Raw genomic sequence first — 25,977 nt, 5'->3', positions numbered from 1 at the left:
ATACATCTCATTTTAAGTCTAGTTTAACCTGGCAGAAAAGAAAAAAAAAGTTGAGATTTGTGACACCGAGGAAAACAGAGTCAACAATTAGCAATTATTTATTATTTTAAAATTAGTTTTGATATTTTTCTGCCATTCTTACCATGAGCTATAGTGACATTAATTACCTCACAACTTCTATTTAAAAAGAAAATGACATTTGAAATTTGCAAGATTCAGGCGGGATTAGAGAAAAAAAAAGTTGAGATTTGTGACACCGAGGAAAACAGAGTCAACAATTAGCACTATTTTATTATTTTAAAATTAGTTTTGATATTTTTCTGCCATTCTTACCATGAGCTATAGTGACATTAATTACCTCACAACTTCTATTTAAAAAGAAAATGACATTTGAAATTTGCAAGATTCAGGAGTGGAACGGGATTAGAGCAAGTGGTGGAAATGACCAAAATACAAAATATACATGCATGAAATTGCCAAAGAATAACTTTTAAAAACTTTCTTAGTAGCCAGGCACGGTGGCTTGATGGGACAGGCAAATTGCTGTCACTTTGAGGCCAACCTGGTCTACATAGTTTCAAGCTAGCCTGAGCTAAAATGTGCGATCCCCCCCAAAAAACCCCAAAACTCTAAAACTTTTATTTATAAGATAAACAAAATGAACCAAATACTATATCAATAAACAGGTTTATTCCAGGAATGCAAAACTATTTTGATGTTAGGAAACTCAGTTTGCCTTCAGTTTCACATCTGACCTTATCAACAGACAAGCACTCCAGTCAGCACAGCAGCCATTCCTAGACTGAACTACTAAAATGAAATCACTTACATATGATAAAATAGTCCCACAGAAACCCTCTACCACATGTACGACTACTGCTAACATTAAAAGCACCTCGTTTTAGCTGTGTAAGGCTGAGAGCTCTATCCCCAGCCCTGTGAAACAAAGGAACAACAAAAATCCCCCAAACAGTCCACTTAACGTGCAGATCTAGGCAGGGTGCTGTGCATAGTCATTTCAATTTGAGTTTGTCTTGGAAGATTTAGTGATTGCGTAAAGAAAAGGAAAACACATAGCTGGTATATACTTGAAGGGGAAATAAGACTTTTGCTGACAATCTGAAATTGTAAGATGCTGTTTAACAGGAACATTAAAATGACTAAGCAAGGGACTGGAGAGATGGCTCAGCAGTTAAGAGCACTGGCTGCTCTTGCAGAAGACCCAAGTTCAAAACCCAGCACCCACATGGCAGCTACCAGCCTTCCTCAGGCAATCAAAGGATGCTGAGGGAGGGAAACTAGTTTTCCCCAGGGACCAGCTCCCTGAGAGATCTTCTCATCCCAAATGGGCAGCCCCAAGCACAGACACACAGGAACACCACTAAATGGACCCAGTGCATTATATGTAATATGTATATATTACATTTATATAATATATTTATAAATGCAAGGGTATCTATATAATAATCAAAGAGGGTAAGAAATTGAGAGGCAGTTGGGGGAGGCTTGGGAGGAGTTCGAGGGGGACTGGGAGGGATGGAAATAATTCAAATACAATACCATGTATGAAATTCCCCAAAATAACATTTTCAAAAATTCAAAGACTCACCCTGTAACTCTAGGATGGTTACAATCACAGTATTATCTCATTTTGTAGTATCTTTATCTCTTAGAGGAAAACGAAGAACAATTTGTGATTAATATTTTTTCTACTTTTAGGTTTTAATAAGAATAAGAAGTACTTAATGTTACCTTCATATTTTTTGCAAAACATCACACAATTTTTGATTATTAAATGAGAAAACTCTCATTTGTTACAAAAAATGTGGAACGCTTCACGAATTTGCATGTCATCCTTGCGCAGGGGCTGTGCTAATCTTCTCTGTATCGTTCCAGTTTTAGTATCTGTGCTGCCGAAGCGAGCACTTACCTTCATATTTTAATACCAACTAATTTTATTTAAATGTCTGTGGGCCATTTAGATGGTCAAAAGCGTATTCTCAAAAATAGTCCACCAGTGTTGTGGATGAGTTACGGTTCAAAACACCTCTGGGTGTATTATAGAACAAAACATTTGAGAGACAAGTTATAAAAGTCTGGAAAGTTACCAAAAATATATCTGAGCCAATTTTAATATGTTTAATGTTCTGTTGTCAGAACGCAGCCTAAGCCACAGATGAATGCAGGCCGTCCCTTGCTTGGATCTGGATTCCTGAGCTCCTTTGGGCCTTGGTTCCTCATTCTGTGAAAGGCAGTAGGGCACCCTCTTAAGAAAGCCATAGTGATTCTTGTTGGGGTCCAGAGTGTCTCCTCTTGTTTGATGTCATCAGCCTAGAATTTGAGATAACTAAGGTGAGGTTGTCACTCTGGCCCCTAGATTATTTACCTCTTAACAGCAATTAGGAGACCTATTCGGAGCCCTGCCCCCTCCCATGCTGAAAGGAGAGCTGGATCAGACCCCCACCCCCATGCCGGATTCAGACTCACATGAACCTCCTCTAGGCTCCATCAGCACCTTTTGTCCACTTAGAGGCCTGCCAGCCTGGCAGGTTCCACACAACTTCATCCAGTCCCTGCTACCCACAGGTAAGATGCATCCGATGGCTATGGAAGTCCTCAAGGGACTGGATCTCGCTAGCTTTGCAGCCCACGGACCCCTCCCGCCCCACCCTGTTGCTAAGCCTGCTAGCCTCCTCTCCCCCACCCCCTTTGTCCCAGCCTCCGAGGTAGGGGCTTCCTGCTGTGAGGAACTCCCCAGCACTCTGGCCAAGCTGCACCCAACAAAGCTTATTGTGCAAGACCGCCACCTTGTGGGTAGGTCTTTGTCAGGGCTCTGCAAATCTTTGAGCTCTACAGTTTCACTCTGAGTTCTGCATGCAAGAAGTCAGAAGATGAGGAATATTAAGCACGAAATTGACTCCTTTGGTTTTTCAGAGGGGTGTAAGAAGTGGGACAGGGGTCAACATTTACGTCACACACACCCCAGAGGGTCTGACAGTGCACTTCATTGTTCTGTTTTGGAAACATTTCTTTATTTTATTCCAGCCAACCATGCATCTTGCCTGGACGGTCAGATGCCAGACTAGGCCTAAATCACTTCAGGAGAGTCTTCTGTACCTCTGAGACCACAGATGAAGGAAAAGGCCCTGGACCCTAATACAGTGCTGCATTGATTGCTGGGTCCTGTGTTCTCAGAAGGTACCAGGATGGCAGTGCTCGCTGGCACTTGGTGAGCTGGGGATGCAGGATCTGATCAGCATGTGGGCCTTGCCCCTTATCATCTGGCTCATGTGCCGGAGCTGGTTCTGACTGCTCTTGGCTGTTTGATAGGAGCTCTGATAATGACACAAACCCACATAAATTTTTGTCTGCAAGTTTTTACTTTTCTGTTTTGTTTTTTATTGTAAACTCTCAAACATCTTATAAAATTGAAACCTATAATTCTTTTTAAACATTATCTTTTTGTTATACACCATGTTAGTTTATCCACAGACTTTGGTTTGACCCAGTTGCTTAGGGGACTTGAATAGTACCCCTCTGAGGGGGAGTGAGGGGGAAAGGCTATTTTTGTTTAAAAACAACTGATGGGTCTGTTCGTTGTGAAGGTCCCCCAGGGGCAGTTTATGAGAGGAAAGGGACACAGAACCAACTGCTTTACTTAATAAGCTATCAGGAATTATAAATTTGAATCATGGCAATTTGAGAAGAAAAAAACATAAGTGGGCCCTGGAGAGTCAGGAAAAAGTAGGGAGGCAGGAGAAAGTTCTTGAAGGACTCTTAACAGCCTGGAAACAAGCAGAGCCTAGGAAAGGATGACCCAGTGAGAAATCCCTTAGTGAGGAAAGCCAGACTCTAATTATGTCCAAAATAGCAGATTTAAGTTACTGAATATAAAACAGAATTTCTGTGTTGAACAATAAAAAGGGACCGAGAGACTTGACTAAAAGCATCATAGCAGTAGCTGGTCACTATGACAACCAGAGCAGAAATGGTGGTGCTGGGCAAGAACACTTCAGATTAGGCTAAGCTTCCATACGAGGCCGCGGGGAAATGGAGTGCTGATGCCATCCATTCTTTTCCCGCTCGGCGAAGGGCCGACAGAGGGTTAGGCAGTCGGAAAAGAGCGTGTTAAGGGGAATCGTGTTGTTTGCACATGCTGTGTTGGGGGCTAGCAGAAGGCAGGCCAAGATAAAGGTAAGCACCATAAGTAAAGTCATTAGCAATGGAAGGGTACAGTCATGGGCTTTCAGGTCTAGCTCAGACCCAGGAATATTCCTGTCTCCAAGGGAAGACCAGCTGGAGGCCATTGCTCTTCCTCTAAGCTGGCTCAGTGGCTACAGGAAGATTGAAAAGCAGCACAGACCCAGTGGACACAGCCTCAAAGAGCACAAGAGTGCAGTGAAACTGAGGGTGCACTTTCAGCGCACTTGTGACTGTGGCCTTTATGTGCACTTATTTGGTTATACTGGATGGTATTCCATTTGTATTATCAAGAGAGGTAAGCTGTTCCTAGAAAGCTAGACACCTAATGGTTATTAGTGCTAAGTAACCCATATCTCATTTAACTTAATGAAAAGCAAGTTATCAAAGTATCAAGTCATTTTTTGTGTGTGTTGTACATTGTATGCAACTGTGTGAGAGTGTGTGTGGGTGTGTGTATGTGAGAGAGAGACTGTGGGGCGGGGAGGGAGAGTGTGAGAGTGTGCTTGAAAGACAGTATATATGTGAATGAGTAAGAGAGAGAGAGAGTGTGTAGTGTGTATACTTGAACTTAGAGGCCAGAGGTCAGTGTCCAGTGTCTTCCTCTACCACTCTCTACCTTAGTTTTGAGACAGGGCCTCTCACTGAACCTGGAGCTCTCTAATTTGAGTAGATTGGCTAGACAGTAAGCCCCTGGGATCAGCCTGTCTCTGCTCCCAGCTCTAGGGTTACAGGTGCCTGCCGCCATGTCCACCTTTTTACTTGGGTGCTGGGGAGCTCAACTTAGATTCTAATACTTGCATGGTGTCTACTAAGTTTTTCTCAGCCCCTCAAGTGACACTTTGTCAAAAACAAGTTTAAATTATGTCCAGCAGTAGCTATTAAATGGGAAATTGTCATCAGGTAATTTGAATTCACTAAAGAGATATGTTGTAAAAAGAATGCCCTCAGCATGCTAGTCAGAACCAGTGTGTGTCAGTATCCAATGTTCACATATGTAAGCAGCATTGGAACGCAGTTACCTCCTTCAGAGAGCAATCAACTGGAGAACAGAAACAAGAGTGGTATTGCTGACCTACTGTGCGCTTAGTTAATTAGCATGGCCACACAGCGCGTGCATCGTCAGCTGCGGCTGATGCCAAGGTTTGGGTGCGGTGTAGCCTCTCTGAGACTCTTGTTGAAGTTACTTCCTGTGCATCAGTGTTGAGCAGTGGCCAGCACATAAACAGTGAGTTCTCAGGACAGTCTGCTGTCCTGAGGGTAGATTCATTGCTGAGATCTCAGGCTCCTGCACTCCCCCGTCACTTCCTCTTTCTTGAGGTGACCTCCTCCCACACACCCAGCTTGCTTTTCTACATTCTCAGTGTGGAGACAGCAGCAGAAGACTTCCAGGGGAGCAGCAGGTGCCAGGGCCACCAGCTAGGCGTCCAGGGCCAAACAGCAAAGCAAACCCATTTCCTCTTAAATCATAAGTCAATCTAAGATACTGTGTTACAGCAACAGGAAACATCTAACATAGTTTACATAACAAAAGAAAATAATCTTGTGCATGTGTACGTATTCATGTGTGTGCATGTGCATGTGGAGGCCAGAGCCCTGGCTGTGGCTCCTCAGGTATATCTACCTTGTGCTTTAGCTGGTCTCTCACAGGCCTGGAGCTTATTGCTTAGAATAGGCTTACTGGCCAGAGAGCCGCAGGGATCTGTCTGTTTCCATCTCTCCAGTGCCAGGGACAGCAAGTGCATACATACCACCATGACTGGCTCTTTTAACATGGGCTTTGGTGATTGAAATCTGGTTCTTGCATTTATATAATATAGTATAAAGCAGGTACTTTACCGACCACACTATAACCTTAGCCCAGAAGAAAATAAATCTATTTCATCATATATATTTTATTCTCAATGTTTAGTGTCTTTAGATTAGATTGTCATTGGAAGATATTTATAAATATACAATTCATGCATTCATTGTAAGCTATCTCAACAACTATCTATAAATAATTTGAGGATATGATGCTCACTTTCTGGCACATTTTCTCCTCTCATAGTTAAACATTCACAGGTTAACAGAAAAATGGGATAACTATTATTTCAAAGAGTTATACCATAGACTTTTACTGTTTTAAACTTTTGTGGATAAAAATATTTTAGGCTAGTCCCTTCAACTTTGTCAAACATTCTCAAACTTTTATCAAACCATAATTGTAACAGGTAGATTGATAGATGATAGATAGATAGATAGATAGATAGATAGATAGATAGATAGATAGATAGATGGATTGATACATAAATGGATGACTGATGATATAGATGATAGATAGATGATAGATAGATGATAATAGATGAATAGATGATAGATAGATAGATAGATAGATAGATAGATAGATAGATAATCAGAAGGAATGTTTTTATTGCCATATGACCTTTGTTCTGAAGCAGAAAAATACTTCTGAACCATAGACTTATCAGGAGTCCACTGTGAAAGAAAGTAGAGCTGGGTACAGTGGTATTTATTGATCCCGCCAGTGGGTTATTAAGGCATAAATGTTACTGTGGACAATAGCCCATGGAAAGATGATTTGTCATTTAGGTGTTACTCATATGTGATGTCTAACAAAGCTTACCAGCTTGCTGGGGTGGAAGCTTTCTAAGTACAGAACTCTGTAAGTTTTTGTCTTGGTCGGAGTAAACAAGGTGGGGTCATGATAAGTCCTCCAACAGAGCTCTGAGAGAAGCAGGAGCGACGACTTAACATCATGAGGAAGCTGGAGAGGTTGGCTGAGGGACTGACAATGTGAGCTGTCACGAAGGACAGAAGTTGAAGATTTCTCCTAGTTAAGGAGACAATGAAGATCCCTCTTAGCAGAGGAAAACATTTCCACAAGCATGGAAGATGCAAAGGCCTCGTGCTTTGGTGCCAGCCAGGAAGAGGCTGACAGCTTTGCCAGGCAGGCTATGAGGAACTCAACTGGAAATCTGCCGAAGAAATGAGGGGGCGAGGGAAGGCAGCATGTCAGCTCTGCTTCAAAGAGGAGAGTCACATTTAAGAGTATGACTCGTCCGTGACATTGAAGTGGGAAAGAGAGAAAATGAGGAGAGTAGGGGTTCCTCAGCGGCTGAGAAAAGCTGATGATAATTGTTCCCTTAACAAAGATGGCAGTAGGCTATTGCACCCTTAACAAAGATGGCAGTATCCTAGAAAGGCCAGATTTGGGGAAGAGAGCTGGGAGGGTACCTGTACACTCTGCTGAAGGATATGTGATCCTTGTGGATGGCAGTCTGTACAGAGACATACATTCATGGGAAAAATGATCTTGTGATACCTGAAATACGAACTTTAACAGTAAAAAAAAAAAAAAAAAACCTTTCTTTATTCATTTTAATATAAAGATCATGTAATTGTATTATTGACTCTATTCAAAAACAAAAATAATCTTTAAAATGAGAAAATTGTCCTACCCAATTATATCCATTATAAGCTTAGCAAAAACAATCTAGCAATATCCATAACTCTCAGACAAGCCAAAAAATATGATAAATATATTCCCTTTACTACGTAGGAGAATACATGGTTTTTAAAATTTTTTATAATATGCTTTGCTTATTTTGGTACCTGCATGTGTATGGGTGCACAGGCCATGACACACATGTGGAGTTGATTCTCTCCTTCCACCATTTGGGTCCCAGGGATCAAACTCGGGATATCATACTTGCAGCCAGTGCTTTAACCTGCTGAGCCATCTCGCCAGCCTGAGAGCATATGTCTTTAAAATATAAATGAAATCTGAAAATATAACATTATTCTAAATTATCTAGTATATGTTCTAATTTCAAAATGCCTTTTTTCACATTTTGATCCTGCATGCTCTGAACTTCAACACACACACACACACACACACATGCACACACACACACATGCGCACACACATGCGTGCACACACACACACGCACACACACCACATACAAATTTGTTTACCAAGTTTCACTCTCCTTCTGTGCCGAAGAGGATCCAGGAGAATGATGAAATCCCATTGCTTTTCTCCTTTGTTTAGATCTTCTGTTGGTTCAGAGTTGGTCTAGGAAGAGCGACTGACCTTAATAATGAACCAGTTGCACCTACCTCCACTGATGCCTGGATTTTTGTACCTTGTTTTCCACATATCTAGACACTGTGAAGCAGAAGGAAGCATTGCCTGGCTGCATTCCTATGTTAATCTCACTGAAATACAAGAGTGGGTTTGAGTTTTAACCAAGAAAACATTGAATTTTATTACTAAGACCTATTTGGTCTATGGCATCCTCAGTCAGAATTATAAATAATAATTGTAAAACATAATTATTCTTCTCCTGTGGCTTAGTGCAAAAGTTTGAGGTTGGTCAACAGAAGGGTGATCAAATGGCTATCTCCATTTGCAGGGTCACTAGTGGCAATGGAGGAGAAAATCTTAGGAATATTTTCTCTCCATCTATTCATGAATTATAAATATGCTTTCCTTCAAACAGAGTCAAGCAGAAAATCACATAGTAGAGTGTCAGCATCTATCAGTCCTCCAAGAACTAAGATGTAGCAGTCATCTGATCGTTATTACAGGGCTCCCTTACAATAAGTTCCATTATAAGCTTAGCAAAAACAATCTAGAAATATCCATAACTCTCAGACAAGCAGAAAAATATGATAAATATATTCCCTTTACTACATAGGATAGCATGTGGTTTTTAAATTTTTTATAATATGTTTCACTTATTTTGGTACCTGCATGTATATGGGTGCACAGGCCATGACACACATGAGCATAAACCCACTTATCCTCAAAGCCATGGCCACTAGCAAACCTGCAGGATTATTCACACACTAACTAAACCTGAGAATGAGCCTAGTTATTTAGCAAGATGGTATTGGATGAATTTTTCCTAAGGAAACACAAACCACGTACCTGTCTACGTACCCTGGGTAGCACTAATGTCAGAAACAAAGAACAGATTCTACCCAAGTGTAGCCTAGTGAACCAATGAATTTAAATAGGGTTATTTAATGGGAGCATAAGCAACTAACAGGCAGCCATGCCCTCACTGAAGAAAAGTCTCTTACAGCGACTGTTAAATGCCTACATATCCTGAGGAAATTGTCTAAAACTCTCAGGCAGGGGTGAGTCCCAGGAGTCCCTCCCTCCCTCCATGGACCCAATCTTGTGCTGATCTTCTGTTGGAAATCTGAGCTGTGAAGATTCAAAAGGACAACAGCCTTGTCCCACTGGAGGATGACAGCCCTGTCCCAGTTGGAGGACAACAGCCCTGTCCCAGCCAGAGGATGACAGCCCTGTCCCACTGGAGGATGACAGCCCTGTCCCAGCCAGAGGATGACAGCCCTGTCCTACCTAGAGGACGACAGCCCTTCCCACTGGAGGACGACAGCCCTGTCCCACTGGAGGACAACAGCCCTGTCCCAGTTGGAGGATGACAGCCTTGTCCCACTGGAGGACGACAGCCCTGTCCCACTGGAGGACGACAGCCCTGTCCCAGTTGGAGGACGACAGCCTTGTCCCACTGGAGGACGACAGCCCTGTCCCACTGGAGGACGACAGCCCTGTCCCAGTTGGAGGACAACAGCCCTGTCCCAACCGGAGGACAACAGCCCTGTCCCAACCGGAGGACAAGGCTCCATAGCAGATGGTCACCACTGATAAGCTGGAAGCCGGTGAGTCTGGAAGACCTTGTCCAGGAGGGAAGAAGGAACCACCAGAAGTGGTTTTGGAAGGCAGTGGCTGGTGGAAATGGCAGCTTCTGGTGGAAATTTAGCTTCCCTTGAGCTAAATCCATTCCACAAACTGATCTTGTAAGTGTATCTCAAAGGTTCAACTACCAAGACAGAAATTCAAAACACCTTAAATTACAGTTTGCTTCATCAAACCGGCAGAAATGAGACATAAACTAGTAATCATTGTTCGCAATGGGTCAGAGAGGTGGGTATTCATTTGCAATACCCTGAATAGCACCAGTTAGTAAAAATAGCTGAGAAACTCTGTTTATCAATAGCAAAATTTCAAAGATTTTACTTGTGATAGATCCACAAGAAGGTCTGTTTCTAATTGGTTATCAAGAAATGAGCTAGAATTTGAAGAAATAATAACTTACATATGATCCTAGGATATGAAGAAGGTTGGTAAAAAAATTAGTAGACATATTTAAAGTCTTAACAAATACATTTCAAGGAATGTCTAATAATATGAGAAAATGTTTTCGGTGTCATGCGAAATGAAAAAGTGTGACACAAAACATAACATTAATGTGTGCCTGGATGTCAGGTGGATGTATTCAGTGTACCCTTAAGTAAATGGGAGGACATCCACTACCACACCAATACCATCTTTTCATGACGGAAGTATGGTGGATGATATATTCTTATTTCTATATTTTCTAAATTTTCACTTGTAATCATGCATTTCTTCTATATGTTGAACAAAATAAATGGAATTTTAAAATAGAAAATTTCTGATTAAACCAAATGATGTGTCCAGCACATAAAAATCATTCTGCTGTCATTAGTGTTATTTCTTGTGTCTTGGAGAGTGTAATAGGGGTGGGGGGCGAGCGGTTAGCCATACACTTTCCAGGTGATATGATTCCTGATTTCCCCTGTCTCAGTCCTCCAGCATTTGCCCTGTCAGCTGAGGATGCCCATGTTGCCATACAGGCTCCTGTTCCCTTGGGAACAGCATCTTCAAGCTGAGATATACTGCATTATACCTGTCATGGCAATTTTCAGGACACTTCTGAGATCCATTTAATTCTTGGATTAAATTGCTTAAATGCAAGTAGTCTACAGCAGTCATTCTGAGGTTGCCTAAGGACGCCGAGAGCCCTGTCTCCCTGGATATGTATTTCTGAGAATGAGTGGGCACACGCAGTGCCGTGTTTCTGTGATCTCACACGTGTTCTTCAGAGTGTCTTATTTTATGCTCACCAGACATTTTTATCTACATCTGAAATTATATTTATAAGCCATCTTCAACAAGCTGGTGAACCTAGGCCCAAACAAAATTTCCATCTTTATCTATTTGCCTCCACAAAATGGTGTCACTGTTTGATTGTTGCACAAGGCCTCCCGTGTGTTAAGAGCACAAATTAGAACTTACCTTATCTAGTTAAGAGCCGTGACTCCAAGAGATTGACTAGGAGACAAGTGCAGCAAGTCCACATGACCATGGGGTCCTTGGCTTTGTAGACTTCAGAGAAGGGTCACCTACCTGCCTGGCCTTGGAAACTGAAGAAGATGGTTGTTTTTGTTCCCTGGGGCTGAGTGATAAACTATCACAACCTGGATGGCTTAGCATGGGCATCCATGGTCTCATCGTTCTGGGGCCTGATAGCCAAAGTTCAGGTGGTTCTTTTATAAGGCTGCCAGAGAAGGATCTGATCCTTGTCTAGATGATCTTCTCCCTTTCCAGCTGAGAGAGGAGGACCTGGTCCTCACCTAGATGACCGTCTCCCTGTCCCTCTTCCCTGTCTCTCTGGGGTCTTTCATATGGACTTCTTCCTAGTTTTTTAAAAGCATTATTTTATGTGCATGATGTACATGAGTGCTCTTCCTGCATGTAAGTGCAGTCATGTCATGCAATGCACAAAGAGGCCAGAAGAGGGCATTAGACCCCTGGAGCTGTAGTTGTAGATGGGTGTTAGCTGCTCTGTGTCTGGGTGCTAGGTCCATTACAGGGGCAGCCAGTGCTCTTAACTGCTGAGCTGTCTCCCCAGCCCCTCATATGGACTTCTTTTTATAAGGACTCTCGTCTTATTGGAGGAGAGCCCACCTGACTTCAGTGTAACCAATCATAATTATGTCTACAAAATTTTGTCTCCCAAATAAGGTCACAGTTTGAGGTACTTGAGGTTGGGACTTAAGCACTTGTTGAGAGGGACACCAGATCCTATCTAACCCAGAGCAGGAGTAGTCGAGGAGAGAGACGGTATGAAGTGAATCCTTAGTTGAAAATGATTATTCTTGCTTAGAATAGTGACTCAGGAGAGCTGAACAAGCAAGTGTTCAGAAGACAGAGGTAGCACAACACAGTGTGAAGATGTATGTGTTCAAGGGGAGACTGACACCTCCCAGGCATGCAATCCCTGGTCCGAAATATGTGATTGACTGTGAAGGGAACAGGAGCCAATGCAGAATTTTCCACATCCACTGAATCCTAAGACTGATTGCCACAATGGCACTGTGATTTCTGTGAAGCAGGTTTTGCGGCCAGCAGGACCCCAGTGTCTGAGGTCTCTCTACTCTGAGTCGCCTCCCTCCTTTGAGCCTTTGCAGTGTTTCCGAGAAATGTTTGCACTTGATTTTATTCTCTTAATTCACGCAAATTCTGTTGGAATTTAACCACCGTCTAAATAATTTAATTCAGTAACAATTTCCTTTCACCAAGAATGGACCAGTGCTGCTTTATAGCCTGTGTTACCTACAAAACGAATCAAGATGCACACAGATATACAGAGTACTATAAATTACTGCTTGAAAGTGCACTTTCTGTCCCATACCATAGCCTGACAATGAAAAGAAAAACCAATTCTGAATTCTAACAAAATCGTTCAGCTTTAAAATGAGCTGTGATTTGGCCATTTTCAGATTTCAGGAGCGTCTCGTTTTGCAGTCCTGCAGTCTGGGACTGCATCCTGACATGTCTGAGCTTCCTCTGCAGACAGCATCTTGAATTAATCCTTACTTTACCTCTTAGCCTTAGGGTGACATCAGGCAGGCTTGTACATTTCATGACTCCTAAAATCTTCCCAAAGTAAGTAAATGCCTAGATTTATACTCAAAGCAACTTAATTGATTAAAAGATTATCACTACAAACTGTGTGTATTTTATTGAGTCTCAGAATTGAAGCATTTGCTCTGTCCTGAAGGTACAAGTATAGCTATCATCAGCATTAATTAAAATATTAATAAACGAGACTGGAGAGATGATGCAGTGGTTAAAAGCACTGGTTACTCTTAAAGAGGACCTGGGTTCGAATACCAGCACCCACACAGTGGCTAACAACTGTCCGCAACTCCAGTTCCAGGGGATCTGATGCCCTCTTCTGACCTCCACAGACATTGCACAACATGGGTGCACTTACATGCAGACAATACACACATAAAATCAAAATAAAATATTAATATACAGACAGTATCAGAGCTTTCTAGTTATGACTAAAGAATAAACAAACAAATTAAAACTGCTTTTTGCAAGTCATTTTTATGAGATGAGAAAGAGAAAGCCCTACCTTGTCCTGAGGAGGACACTGTATGGACATGGTCCCATCCTCACCAAGGAGAACTCTCTCACCTCACTGCATGGTGACGCCTCCCTACTCATGTTCACTCTAGGGCTCCTTCACATATGTTTGGGGAAAAAAGGTGTGGAGTATTTCACAGAAACCACAATTTTTACAAAAATGAATACTAAACTTCTATACTTCTAAGTTTCTGTTGAAGAAGGTATTTAATTAAACCACGTTTAAATGTACTTTAGATGTGTTTGACTTCTCAAAGATCATACTGAAACATTGGTGTTTTTACTGGTAACTTACTCATTAAGATCATAAGTCAGTTGTATTGTGGAGATGTCATGGTGTGTCATCCCTGTCATATCCAAAGTACACAATCTAGCAGCAGACATTCTGGTTCTCAACCCCTTATGATCTTTCAGCCCCTCTTCTGTGAGTCCCTGGGCCTTTGATATATGGTTGCATTGTAGATGCATCAGCTGTGGCTAAGCACCATGTGTATGGTCACTGTCTACATTTTGATCAATTTGGGAGCTTTGTAGTCGTCTCTATCTGTTACAAAAAGAAGTTTCTCTGATAAGTGGTGAGAGCTGCACTTGTCTGTGAATATAAGGATAAGTGCTTAGAATGTAGTAAATTACTTTGGTTTAGGAAATAGCACTAGTATGTTCTCCTCTAGGATCTATGACCTCTCCAGCCATGTGTACTTGGGTATGTTTACCGTACTAAGCATGGTTTCTGTCCCATTGAGTGGACTTGATCAATTAAATAGCAGTTGGTTATACCCAAGATAAAAGCACCACGATTGCACCAATAAAGCATTTTTGTGGCCTGGTCTTTGTTGTGTTTTTTAAGTTTATTTTTTTTATTTTATGTGTATGAGTATGTATTGTTTTCATGTGTGTAAGTGCACCTGTGTCGTGCAGTATGCATGGAGGTCAGAAGAAGGCGTCAGATTACCCCAGAACTGGAGTTATGGATGGCTGTTAGCCGCCATGTGGGTACTGAAAATCGAACCCAGGTCCTCTGCAAGACCAGCCAGTGTTCTTAACTGCTGAGCCATCTCTACAGCCTCCAGGGTTTTGTAAGGTTTATAGCTCAGTGGGACCACTGTTTTCTCCCTTGGCAGCTTGCACAACACTTCTGATTATATGAGAGCTGGTCCTCAGGGAGGAGGCTTCCAGGTCAGTTCCAGCTTGATTCCTCCAAGTCTTGTGTTCAAAGTGTGTGGTATCTTGAGCAATAACGTTTTACCTTCAAGTTTTGAGAAGCAACCAAGGCCCATGGCAGTAATAGATAATATTTTGGTAGTCTATTGGACTGCCCTGACCAAGAACTTGAAAGGAGGTTTCCTTTGCCTGGCACTGGAATTTTTGTTATATAGTCTTTAATGACATACATTCTCTCTCTCTCTCTCTCTCTCTCTCTCTCTCTCTCTCTCTCTCTCTCTCACACACACACACACACACACACACACATATATATATTACACATATATATATATTACACATATATATATTACATATGTACTTTTAAGTAAGCTTATAAAATAATATAGTATGATAACATAGTATATTACGTATGCACTTTTAAGTAAGCTTATGAAATAAGGCATTTCCCTGTGGTTTTTCAGGGAACCTTAGTGTCCTTCATCTCTCCTCCCCCACTTCCCTGGGAGCACCCCTGTCTTGGTGTCCCTTCTCTTGAGCTTTCTTCCTGCTGTTCCTTTCTACGTTCCTGGCTTCTGAAGTCACCTCAGGATACACACTCATCTCTAAAGCCTCAGAGCTAGGATCCACACGTGAGAAAGAACATGCAGTGTTTGTGTTTCTGAGTCTACGTTTTTCACTCTGTGTAATGTTGTCCAGTTCCGTCCATTTACCTGGAAATTCCGTGACTTCGCTTTTCTTTGCAGCTGAATGGAACTCCGTTGTGTAAATGGACCACATTCTCACTTTCCGCTCATCAGTGGAGGAACATGTAGGTTGTTTCCATTTCCTAGCTGCTGTGAAAAGGTAAACATGGCTGAGCAAGTCCCTCTGCAGTTAGAACTGAGTCCTTTGGGTATATGCTAAGGAGTGGTATATCTGGGTCCTATGGTAAGTCTATTTTGGGGTTTTTTGAGACTTTTCCACCCTGACTTCCATAGAGGCCGAACCAGTTTGCAGTCCCACCAGCAGTGAATGAGGGTCCCTTTTCCCAGCACCCCCACCAGCATTTTGTTAGTTATTTTCTTGATCTTAGCCACCCTGACTAGGGTGAGATGAGCTTAATCTAATTTTAATTTGTATGTTCCTAAACAAGACCCACAAAATGGTCCCACCAGCTGACATGCCAGTGTGGAGGAAGGAAGTTTCACAAGTTCTGCCTCTAGAAGAAGAGCCACAGGAAAGTGCTGCCGGGTGAGGAAGAATCCGTTTCTCCAGGGAAAAGTTCCTTGATTGGTTGTTTTTCATTTTTGGTTTTTGTTTTTCCACACTGGAGAATTTAATGGCGATGATGTACTCAAACTTGCATGCTTGGTTGGATGCAGACACTCAAGTTATTTCATCCCAGCTGATCGGCCCTAAACACATGCACACACAAGCACCACTAAACAGACTCAGCATTGTGTGTGTGTAACAATAATAATCAAAGAAGAGAACAAGAAATGAGAGGGAGATGGGGGCATGGGGAGAGGAGGGTAGAAATGTGTAAATATAGTTCTCACACATGACTTCTCAAAAAAGGATTGTCTGAACAAAGACCCTAACTCATTGATTTAGGATTATACTATAAAACTTTTCAAGAAACGTTAAGACATAAGAACATTACCTGAGTAATTCATTCAAGGATCAGCTAAGTGATGAGACTGAGATTCCTCTCAAACACAGGGTTCTACTGAGTAATCGGCCCCTCTGTGGTATTGCCTCAGTCGTCTTCTCTGTGCCTCTGTATAAACAAATCTTCAGATAGTGGTCCAGAAATATCACATTATCACCTTAGAGAAGTTAGGTGCTTGAGAACACCCTAATGCTCAGAAGTTTAATTCTTCATGTTGCTCTTGGCTGAGGTTAGCCACTTTCCTGGAAGCCAAATTTGTCAAGAAACATAACTTGAGTCATTTATTATTGAATTAGAACTTTCTCTTGAGGTCTGATAATTTTCAACATGATACTGAGATTTCCTTTGTTGTACAGCTGTATTCACTAAAAAGCCCCACCTCTTAGAACTACAGTAAAGACTAAGCTCCAACGTGGATATCAGATGGGATACAAGTCTTCCAACCCTAGCAACCCCTCTGAGCCTTTAACATGCTATTGCATTCTGCTTTTTTCTAAAAGTAAAGTAAAATGCAGGAGTGAGGGCTGGGATGCTGTCAAAGAAGCCTAGGCTGAAGATACGGCTCAGTGTTAGAGCACATGAGGCCTTGGGTTTGATCCCCAGCCTCATAAAATGAAATGTTTAGAAGGGAAAACACAGATACAGTGAAGCTTTTAGACCTAAGAATGCACATGCATTTTAGGAGAAATGTACTAAATAATATGTGAAATCAAGCATATTAATATTTAAATCATTTTGATTTCACTTAGTAGTGAATGTATGTCAATACATAAAGACATAGGCCTCTAACATTTCATGCTGCTTAACATAAAGATCAATCGTGAAATTATTTGCTTAGCATTTTGCTCAATATCTCTCCCACTTGCCTATAAATTCACTAGATCAGGGAACTCTTATTCCTTGGAGTTTCCCAGCATATGACCTGATTCACAGCCCAAAGAGGAGAAGTAAAATGTGGCTCCAAGCTACAAAACAGAAGAATTAAAGCACAATTAATCAAAACAAGACATCAAGAAGAAAGGCAGTGTTGGGTTCCAAGTAGGAACTTAGCAGATACCTTCAAATTCTGCTACAGAGGACTGGAGTTTTATGTAATTAGCCATCTCATTAAGCAGTTGAAAACGAAACCAGGAGTGATGCTTTATCCTAATATTCATAGAAAGCAGACGGCAGAGGGACCAGAAGCCCTGATGCTCTGGAAGGAAGATGCTGTCTCCAGACGCCAAGGAGAGAGGTCTCCTCAAGCTCAGTGCTCTGCTGTCCTTCTTGATCGCTTGATTTGATTGCTCATAGGGTAACATCAGCCTTAATGTTCATGAGGAGGTTTGCCCAAACAGTTCAGTGATCCAGGGAAAATGCTAGAGTTTCTTATCATGATAGAAACTAAGATTACACACAAGTGTAGGCTTTCAGGTATTATAATAATAAGATGAAAATGAACCCAAGAAATCTAATTAGGTTTGAAATGTGATCATTTCAACAGTCGAAAACCAAGCCTCTGAGATTCCACTTGGCATCCCCAAATCCTCAAGGAGAAGGCCTTGATGCCGGGTTCCAGAGATGTGCTCAAGGTTTGGTAATGATTTTGAATGTCTTTTTTAAGTAGGACGTGGAGTAAGCTTGGCGGGCTTCCATATCCCTGTGGTACAGTTAGTGAAGCAAAGGTTTCCCAGAGAAAAAACTAGAAAGATTTGTCACTTGAAAAATGCAGGACTGTACCAGCCCATAAGGACACATAGCATGTTTGTTGCAGGAAGCCTCAGAAGGGCTGAGCTCTCCTTTGTCATAGAGTAATTGTGTTAGCTAGGCTACATGTGGATCCTTATCCCTGTAGAGCCTCTGACCTAGTTTATAAGATTGATTTTCTCATAATTAAAAATATGATCGACATGCCCCACAGCAGGTAGTTGTGTGACGTATTCTTTTGAATTTCTAGTATTATAATCTACTCTGACCAGTAGGGAAAAGCTAGTCTCTCTACTTAATTTGAATTTTAAAAAGCAGCAGTTGAGAGCGGTGGTGCCCCTTAATCCCAGCACTCGGGAGCAGAGTCAGGTGGGGCTCTGTGAGATTGTGGTCAGCCTGGTCTACATGATCAGTTCCAGACCAGTTGTACTACAGCTGTGTGCAAACAAACCAAAATAATTAATAAATAATAAAAAACAAAGGTTAATATACCTTTGTTTCCTGTGCAGAGGCGGGTATAGCTCACGTGGGGCTAGTGTGAGAAAGATCATGTGATTTTAGAGGTGCCTATCAAGCCATGAATGTAGAAAACACAGGAAGTAATGTAAAGACGGGACCAGGTGGTGCAGAGGCTGAGGTGGGTGTGGAAGAAAAGGACTGCATCGCACTTCGCAAGTCACTGTAACCTGCAGAGTTCCCTGTGGTCTCTACTTGGGAGCTAGTCAAGGAGTTGAACCCAGGACAACAGGATTATATTTGCGTCTTCTTTTTAGTTTTTTAATTTTTCATTATTTTTTATTGAATTTTTGTGACTTTCATATGATAGAGTTTGATGGTATTTAGGTCCACTCCCTTTTCTGCCCCCACCCAATTTAATGAACTCTCATTCATTCATTCATATATGGCCTATAGAGTCTGATTTGTTTTTCCAAATGTCCTTTGGTGTGGATCCATCCACTGGACCCACCTAGAGTCCCATCCCTGTAAGACACTGTCTCCCCGTCCCAGAAGCCATCAGTTACCAAAACTTCCTTGGTTGTGTTGGGATTTCTCACCCACTTCCTGTGTCTATGCTGGGATTGTGTCTGATTTGAGCTTGCATAGGACTTTGTGTGTGTGTGTGCGTGTGTGTATGTGTGTGTGTGAGATATGTGTGTGAATGCAAGTTCGAATGTAGCCATTGCATGCGTATGGAGATCAGGAGTCAGGTTTTCCCTCCACCTTTATGTGGGTTCCAGGGATGGAATTCAGGTTTTCAAGCTGGTGCGGCAACCACTTTTATGCACTGAGCCATTTCTCTGGTCCCGTATCTGTGTGCTTAGAAGACCCTGTACTGCAGAGGGAGAACAGAAAGACAGGCAGAGACACAGGTGCAGAAGTGTTCACAGTGTGAGCTGGAGTTGGGGTCTGTGGAGACAAAGAAAGGTGTGATTCAGGAACGTTTAGCTTGTTTACTGGTAACTGGTGATTGCTAAATATCAGAAGTAAAGAAACTGGCGAAGTCAACCACAACTCCAAGGTCTCTCTGACCCTGAGAAACCATATGGATGGAACCACTGTAAGACCAGAGGGTTGGGTGGAACAGTGGCTGCTTCGAACTTGAAGGTAGAATTCTGGGGACGCTGAATGTACTCTATGACTCTGCAGACGATGAAACTGGTAGAAGTAAAATACGGTGCAGAGGCCACATAGCCTGGCCACTAGCTCCAGTCAAGCCAGGGTAGGGTGCTAGCTGTCTCTCAGGAGCATCAGTTTGGTTCTGAAAGTGTTATGCTCATGATACCCTTAGAGCACAAGGTGGACATGATGAGGACAATAGGTATGTTAGAGACAAAGTTTTTTATATACATCTATTTACTTAGCTTATGTCAAATGAAGTGGGACTTGGGAAAGGCAATCAAGGGAAGAGTGTCCAGGGGAAGCACAATGTGCCTTGCAGGCTAACCCTGTAAACCTCAGCCTCTGCCTCAAAAGATTTAAAGGGGAGACCATCTGTGTAAAGATTGTGCAGAAAATGTGATATATCAGGATACGATTTTACATCAGCAGTGTAAAGTCAGAGTACAACAGGGGACTCAGGAGAAGAGAGTTTCCAGAAGGTTGTGATAGTCCTCCCTCAAACTACACAGCACTCCTGGCTGCCAGGTCCGCTGAGGAAGGGTGAGAAGGGTTAAAATTGAAAGACAACCTTCCTTTAGACATGGCCATTATTGATTTATCTAGTCTTACAACCAAGACTGCACTAGGCTAAAAGAAATTTAAAATATTTGTATGTACTCTCCAGTGTTGCAAAGCCACATGAGACAGATACCAGTTGAGCCAAATCCGTGAGCTCCAGGCTGCTGAGAGACCCTGTCTTAAAAAACAAGGTAGATGTCTCCTGAGGAACAACACGTGAGGTTGACCTCTGCCCTCTACATACATGTGCACATATATACATACATACAAACATGTGCACACATCTATACATGCACACAGAGATACTCAGTGTAGAACGCAGCACGGCTTGAGCCTGGGTAGACGACTAGAATATCCCCAAAATGGTCTTCTCTAGAGTTTTCTTTGGTTTGCTGGCAGCTCATGTTGCAGTGAAACCTGCCGTGCACACAAAGCTTTGGTTATCTTTCTAGAGCTTCATTTATTATTGGAAGACAACCATGGATTACCAGATGTTTATGGAAAACCTATATATGCTCAGAGATGATGAACGAAACGAACAAATAGAAGATAGAACTCAGGATCTGTACAGGAGACTGGAAGAAACGTATTAAAAAACCAGTAGTTAACGTCTTCTAAGAGAAATGAAGATGGTGTGGTAACATAAAACACACACAGGATGCTCTGGCAAAGGAGTATCCAGGAAACAACAAACAACTCTTCTGGCATGAACTGTACCATCAGGATACAAGGCAAGTTGCTGTTTGGGTTTAGAAGATAAACGTGAAAGTTTCCCAGAAAATAGAATCAAAGAACAGTGATGTAGAAATTACAAGAGAATAAACTCACTTGTGGGTAGAGCACACAGTTCTCTCATCCAGCTGACTAACAACTGCAAGGGAGAAGATGCCTTAAGGAAGAAGAAATTATCCATTAATAACAAACTTTAACGGAATTGTAAGGGTTTTGAGAGAGCCCATCAGAATCAGGCATAACAAATTAAGAAAAAAGCTCAGAGTGTATATCAGAGTATATTGTTTAATACGGAGGATGAAACAAAACTCTGAAATTCTCTGCTGGAGGAGTTAGGCGTGAAATGGGATCTTTGAATAGGAATAGAAGTGAGTTTTCTTATGAGCGAGAAAAAAATGTGTGCCTCCAAATTTATGAAGAAAAAGTATTTCTAGCCTGGAACTATATATTCAGCTGAACTGCAATCCTTTGTGGGTAAAATAAAGCCATTTTCAGACATACAGGATCTCTTATACCTACTATAAATCTTTTCTCAGCAAGTAAATGGCTGTTACCTTCTGCCAAATTGAAGAAATAAATCTTGGAAGAAGATGTGGAAAATAGAAGCTGCAGCAGAGAAGTGCAGACGTGACGGGGTGACACTGAAGGTAAACTCCCGGGCGACAGCTCTGTATGGGCCAACAGAAGCTGCAGCTTCGGATGTGAGCAAGGACACAATGTTGGTGAGAACTTCTGACAGTGGGGGTTACACGTGTGTGACCTACCAAGAAGAGAGGGTCAGGAAACAATTGGTGAAATGCACATGTAAAAACCAAGAAAGATGTCTCAGTGGTCAAGAGCACTTGCTGCAGGATCAAGAGGACATGATTGTAAGGATTCATGAAGAGGGCATCAAAGTCACCAAGAGGTAATTTGCTCTAGGCAGGTGATGGAAAAGGATGAGAAGGACTAGAAGGATACCACTACTCAGTAATAAACCATAAAAGGAACAGCTTTACAAGACAAAAGATCAATCCACTTTAGAAGACAAGGAGGAGAAATCTGCCCTTCCAGCCAAGAGGTGCATAATCAGCCTGCGATGTGGGAATTTCAGTATGCTCCATGTTTTAAGGGTTTAAGGCAAATCATGGCTCTGACAGGAATGAAGTTCTGGCTGAGTCCAGGAGGACATGGAGATTATTCAGGAAAGGGACTGAGTGGAAGGGGAGGAAGAGGAGGAGGGGGAAGAGGAGGAGGAGGAAGAGGAAGAGGAGGAGGAAGAGGAGGAAGAGGAGGGGAGGAGGAGCATGAGGAGGAGGAGGACAAGGAGGAAGAGGAGGAGGGGAAGAGGAGGAAGAGGAGGAGGGGGAAGAGGAGGAGGAGGAAGAGGAGGAGGAGGAGGAAGAGGAGGAGGAAGAGGAGGAGCATGAGGAGGAGGAGGACAAGGAGGACAAGGAGGAAGAGGAGGAGGGGAAGAGGAGGAAGAGGAGGAGGGGGAAGAGGAGGAGGAAGAGGAGGAGGGGGAAGAGGAGGAGGAGGAGGAAGAGGAGGAGGAGGACGACGACAATGAGGAAGAGGAGGAGGAGGTGGTGGCAATCTAGGAATTCAGAGTGAATAGAGGAAGAGAACTGTTGGGACAGGGACAACTCATTGCATTGTGAGGAAGAGAGGACGCAGAGATGCCTTCAGTTACAATGCAAGGCAAGCAGGCCTACACGAACTGATCTCTGAAATTCTGATGGACAGCGGACACCTACAAAATAGCTAAGGGCATATCTGGGGCAGATCTGGGTATTCTGCTTTTCCTCCGCGTTTGGCACAGGAAGCATTAACCATTGATTCAGTGCTGGTCTGCGAGTCAGAGAGAAACAGGTTTGTGCCTCGGTCAGCTCTGCTTCACTGGAGATGGCCTACGTGGGTACACCTTGCTCACATTAAAAGTCTGGGATTCTCCAAAGACAGTGAGGTCTCTGGATTCCATCTATGGCTGTCTTCCCCGTCTGCCACTTCCCTTCTCATGACCATCATTCATCCTTATAACTACAAGCGTTTCAGCACACACTTACTAGGAGATGTCACACATTTGCTAGAGGCATTAAGGGATGCTTAATCCCAGGTAGAGATGAAGATACCCCACAATCCCACAACTTCAGTAAAGTTAGATGAAACAATGGTCACAGAGTCTTGTGATTCAGAAACAGAAATTGTAGGAGTTTAAGTGATAAAAGGTCATGGAGAAGGAAAATCATCTTTTTAATTTTTTTAGCTAGCTTCTGCATGTGGAAATAACCATCTGTAAGTGCTTATTCAAGAACTTGTCCCCAGAATATCCTTGCACTAATTTCAGAAGTTAAACAAGGCAGAAGGACAGCTTTGGCTGGAAAATTCAACAGCTGTTAAGTATATTCTACCTGGTTGCTTCCAAATATGAGTTAAACTATGCAATTTAAAGGAAAAAAAAGGCTGTGTAACTTTTTGAATAATAAATCACTAATTTCTATTTCAGCTGTGTGTGTGTGTGAGAGAGAGAGAGAGAGAGAGAGAGAGAGAGAGAGAGAGAGAGAGAACATGTATGTGTGAAGGTGTTACCTGAATAGCCTGGAAAGGGCACCAGACCCCATGGAGCTAGGGTTACAGGCAGTTGTGAGCCATCTTGTGTGGATTCTGGGAACCAAGCTCCAGTCCTCAGCAGCAAGTGCTCTAAGCTGAGCCTTCTCTCCAACCACTAAGCAATTGTTTCTTATTCTATAAAAAAACTGATTAATAGGCTGGGGAAATAGATCAACTGGTAAAGTGCCACTCAAGCATGAGGAGCTGGGTTCAATCCCCAGGATGCTTGTCAAGACAGCTGTGGTGGTGCAGGCTTATAATCTCAGCACCCAGATGCAGAGACGGGCACATCCCTGGGGTTTTCTGGCCAGCTGGCCTGGTCTGCTCAGCAAACTCCAGGCCAAGGAGAGACATTGCTTGAAAAAAGGAAAAAATGAATGGCTCCTGAGGAACGACATCCGAGGTTGACGACACACACACACACACACACACACACACACACACACACACAGAGTGGAAGGTTCAAATTAAAGGTCACGTGATACTAATTGTGTAGTCATCAAACTCTGTGCTGGGAACTGAACCCAGGTCCTCTGCAAGAGCAATTAGTACTATTAACCCCTGAGCCATCTCTCCAGCCCTCAGTTAAGATTTGATAATATATATGCTAAATCAGCTAACAGAAAATTTGTTTCTTGTCTGAGCTGTTGTACAAGAGTAATAGTCCTGGAGGCTAGAGAGATGGCTCAGCGGTTAAGAGCACTAGTTATTCTTGCAGAAGACCCAGGTTCGAACCCCAGCACCAACATGGCAGCTACCAACTGTCTGTAGCTCCAGTCCCAGGGGACTCTGACCTCCACGGGCATTGCATGACACAAGTGCGCTTACCTACACGCAGGCAATACACACATACACATAAAATAAAAATAATAAATAAATAAAAAATCAACAAAATTTCCTTGAAGAGCTTACCTAATGCATGAGGAAATAGTACCCACAAGGCAATACACACATACACATAAAATAAAAATAATAAATAAATAAAAAATCGACAAAATTTCCTTGAAGAGCTTACCTAATGCATGAGGAAATAGTACCCACCGCAGGAAGCTGTGTTCTTGTTCCTGGGGACATGTTCACAGGACAGTGACCTTTAATCAAAATGAGAACTTTCCTCAAGCCAATTTTCAGCAGCTGATGGTGATCAACAGCAGAGCCCCAGACATTCATCTGCTCATTCATCCTGCAGTCAGTAAATACCTAACATACCTAACATAGGTTGGGCACAAAGACAGACACCAGGTGAACAGAATGCAGCAGCCCTCAAAAGCTTATCACGACAGGAAACATGGAAACCAGCAGAGTAGGTTAGTGTTGAAGGTGTCATGACTGAGTCTGCAGTAGCTCATGGCCTTTCCTCATTTTAACTTGGAGGAACAGGAAAAAGGTGTGTCAGGGTCATCCTAGAAAACCCTACGACAGTTTGAAACTCGGTTTCTTCTATGTGAATCACAGTAGACTGCATTGTGAACAACCTATCCAGTTCCCATCTGTAACTCTAACAATACAGAGCCTATAAGGACAGAGTGTCTAGGGCGTGGAACATGAGTGTTCCCAGATAAATTTACTCTTGGATGCCATCTTTGGATCAAAAAGGACATCATGAACTCGGGTGATATTTGAAAAGCTCTGCAGATGTTGCTTTTTAACCTCTGTATGTTAAAAAGCATAGTCCAAATCTTTGTATCAAGTGGGAACTGAGCAGAATTAGCGGTGCGCTGCTTCCAGCTTCTGACCAGTCATCCAAAGTTGCGTGCTGAGGATAAGCCGGGAACCCCGGGCAGCTAAAGGGCTCAAGGTGCAGTCCATGTGTGTCCTGTGTAGACTGTGCACTGGAGACCCCAACCTCAGCTCGGACTGCTGGCAGAGGCGGGACTAAGCCGCTGTGTCTTTCTTTCCCAGTGCAGTGCCTGGAGATGACCACCAAACGGAAGCTCATCGGCCGCCTGGTGCCCTGCCGGTGCTTCCGAGGGGAGGAAGAAATCATCTCGGTGCTGGACTACTCCCACTGCAGCCTTCAGCAGGTGCCGAAGGAGGTCTTCAACTTTGAGCGCACGTTAGAGGAGCTCTATCTTGATGCCAATCAGATTGAGGAGCTGCCCAAGGTGAGTTCTGATGATCCAGAACACATTGTCAATGTGAAGTTCCTAAGACTTGGCGTAATGGTTAGTAACGCCATCCAAGGTGTCATAGCCTTCCCGCTGGGTTTCTGACAGTACAGCTGCATATCCAGGTATTTTACACATCATGTAACACAGCCCCGTCTTTCATCCTTGTTACTAACACATTATCACTATCCAGGGCTACAGAATGAGTTCCCCTGGTCAATAAAGTGAGGCCCTGCCTCAAAGATAGATAGATGATAGATACATAGATGATCGATATAGATAGATAATGATGATAGATAGATGATAGACAGAGATAGGTCATAGATGATAGCTATAGATAATAAATAGATGCTAGATAGCTATATGTAGATTATAGACAGCTAGATATAGAT

The 25,977-nt window shown here is 42.6% G+C and overlaps 1 protein-coding gene and 1 non-coding gene across 11 annotated transcripts in view; one reads left to right on the top strand and one right to left on the bottom strand.

Moving 5' to 3' along the window:
* The window catches only part of Lrrc7 (leucine rich repeat containing 7), a 432,681-nt gene that overhangs the window by 72,752 nt on the left and 333,952 nt on the right, over positions 1–25,977 (top strand). For all 10 annotated transcript variants that reach the window (XM_008846094.1, XM_029569851.1, XM_008846095.1 and 7 more), the window contains one exon: positions 25,380–25,582. In XM_008846094.1, the coding sequence (XP_008844316.1) occupies positions 25,380–25,582 (203 nt within the window). The remainder of the gene's footprint in view (positions 1–25,379; positions 25,583–25,977) is intronic.
* On the bottom strand, positions 1,820–1,926 carry LOC115072522. The gene has a single exon (XR_003851572.1). It is a non-coding gene; the product is annotated as a U6 spliceosomal RNA (small nuclear RNA).

Source organism: Nannospalax galili, unplaced genomic scaffold, assembly GCF_000622305.1.
Source record: "Nannospalax galili isolate Female #2095 unplaced genomic scaffold, S.galili_v1.0 scaffold442, whole genome shotgun sequence".
Lineage (NCBI taxonomy): Eukaryota > Metazoa > Chordata > Mammalia > Rodentia > Spalacidae > Nannospalax > Nannospalax galili.
The sequence above is the reverse complement of the archived record's forward strand: the minus strand, read 5'-3'. Positions and strand labels throughout refer to the sequence as shown.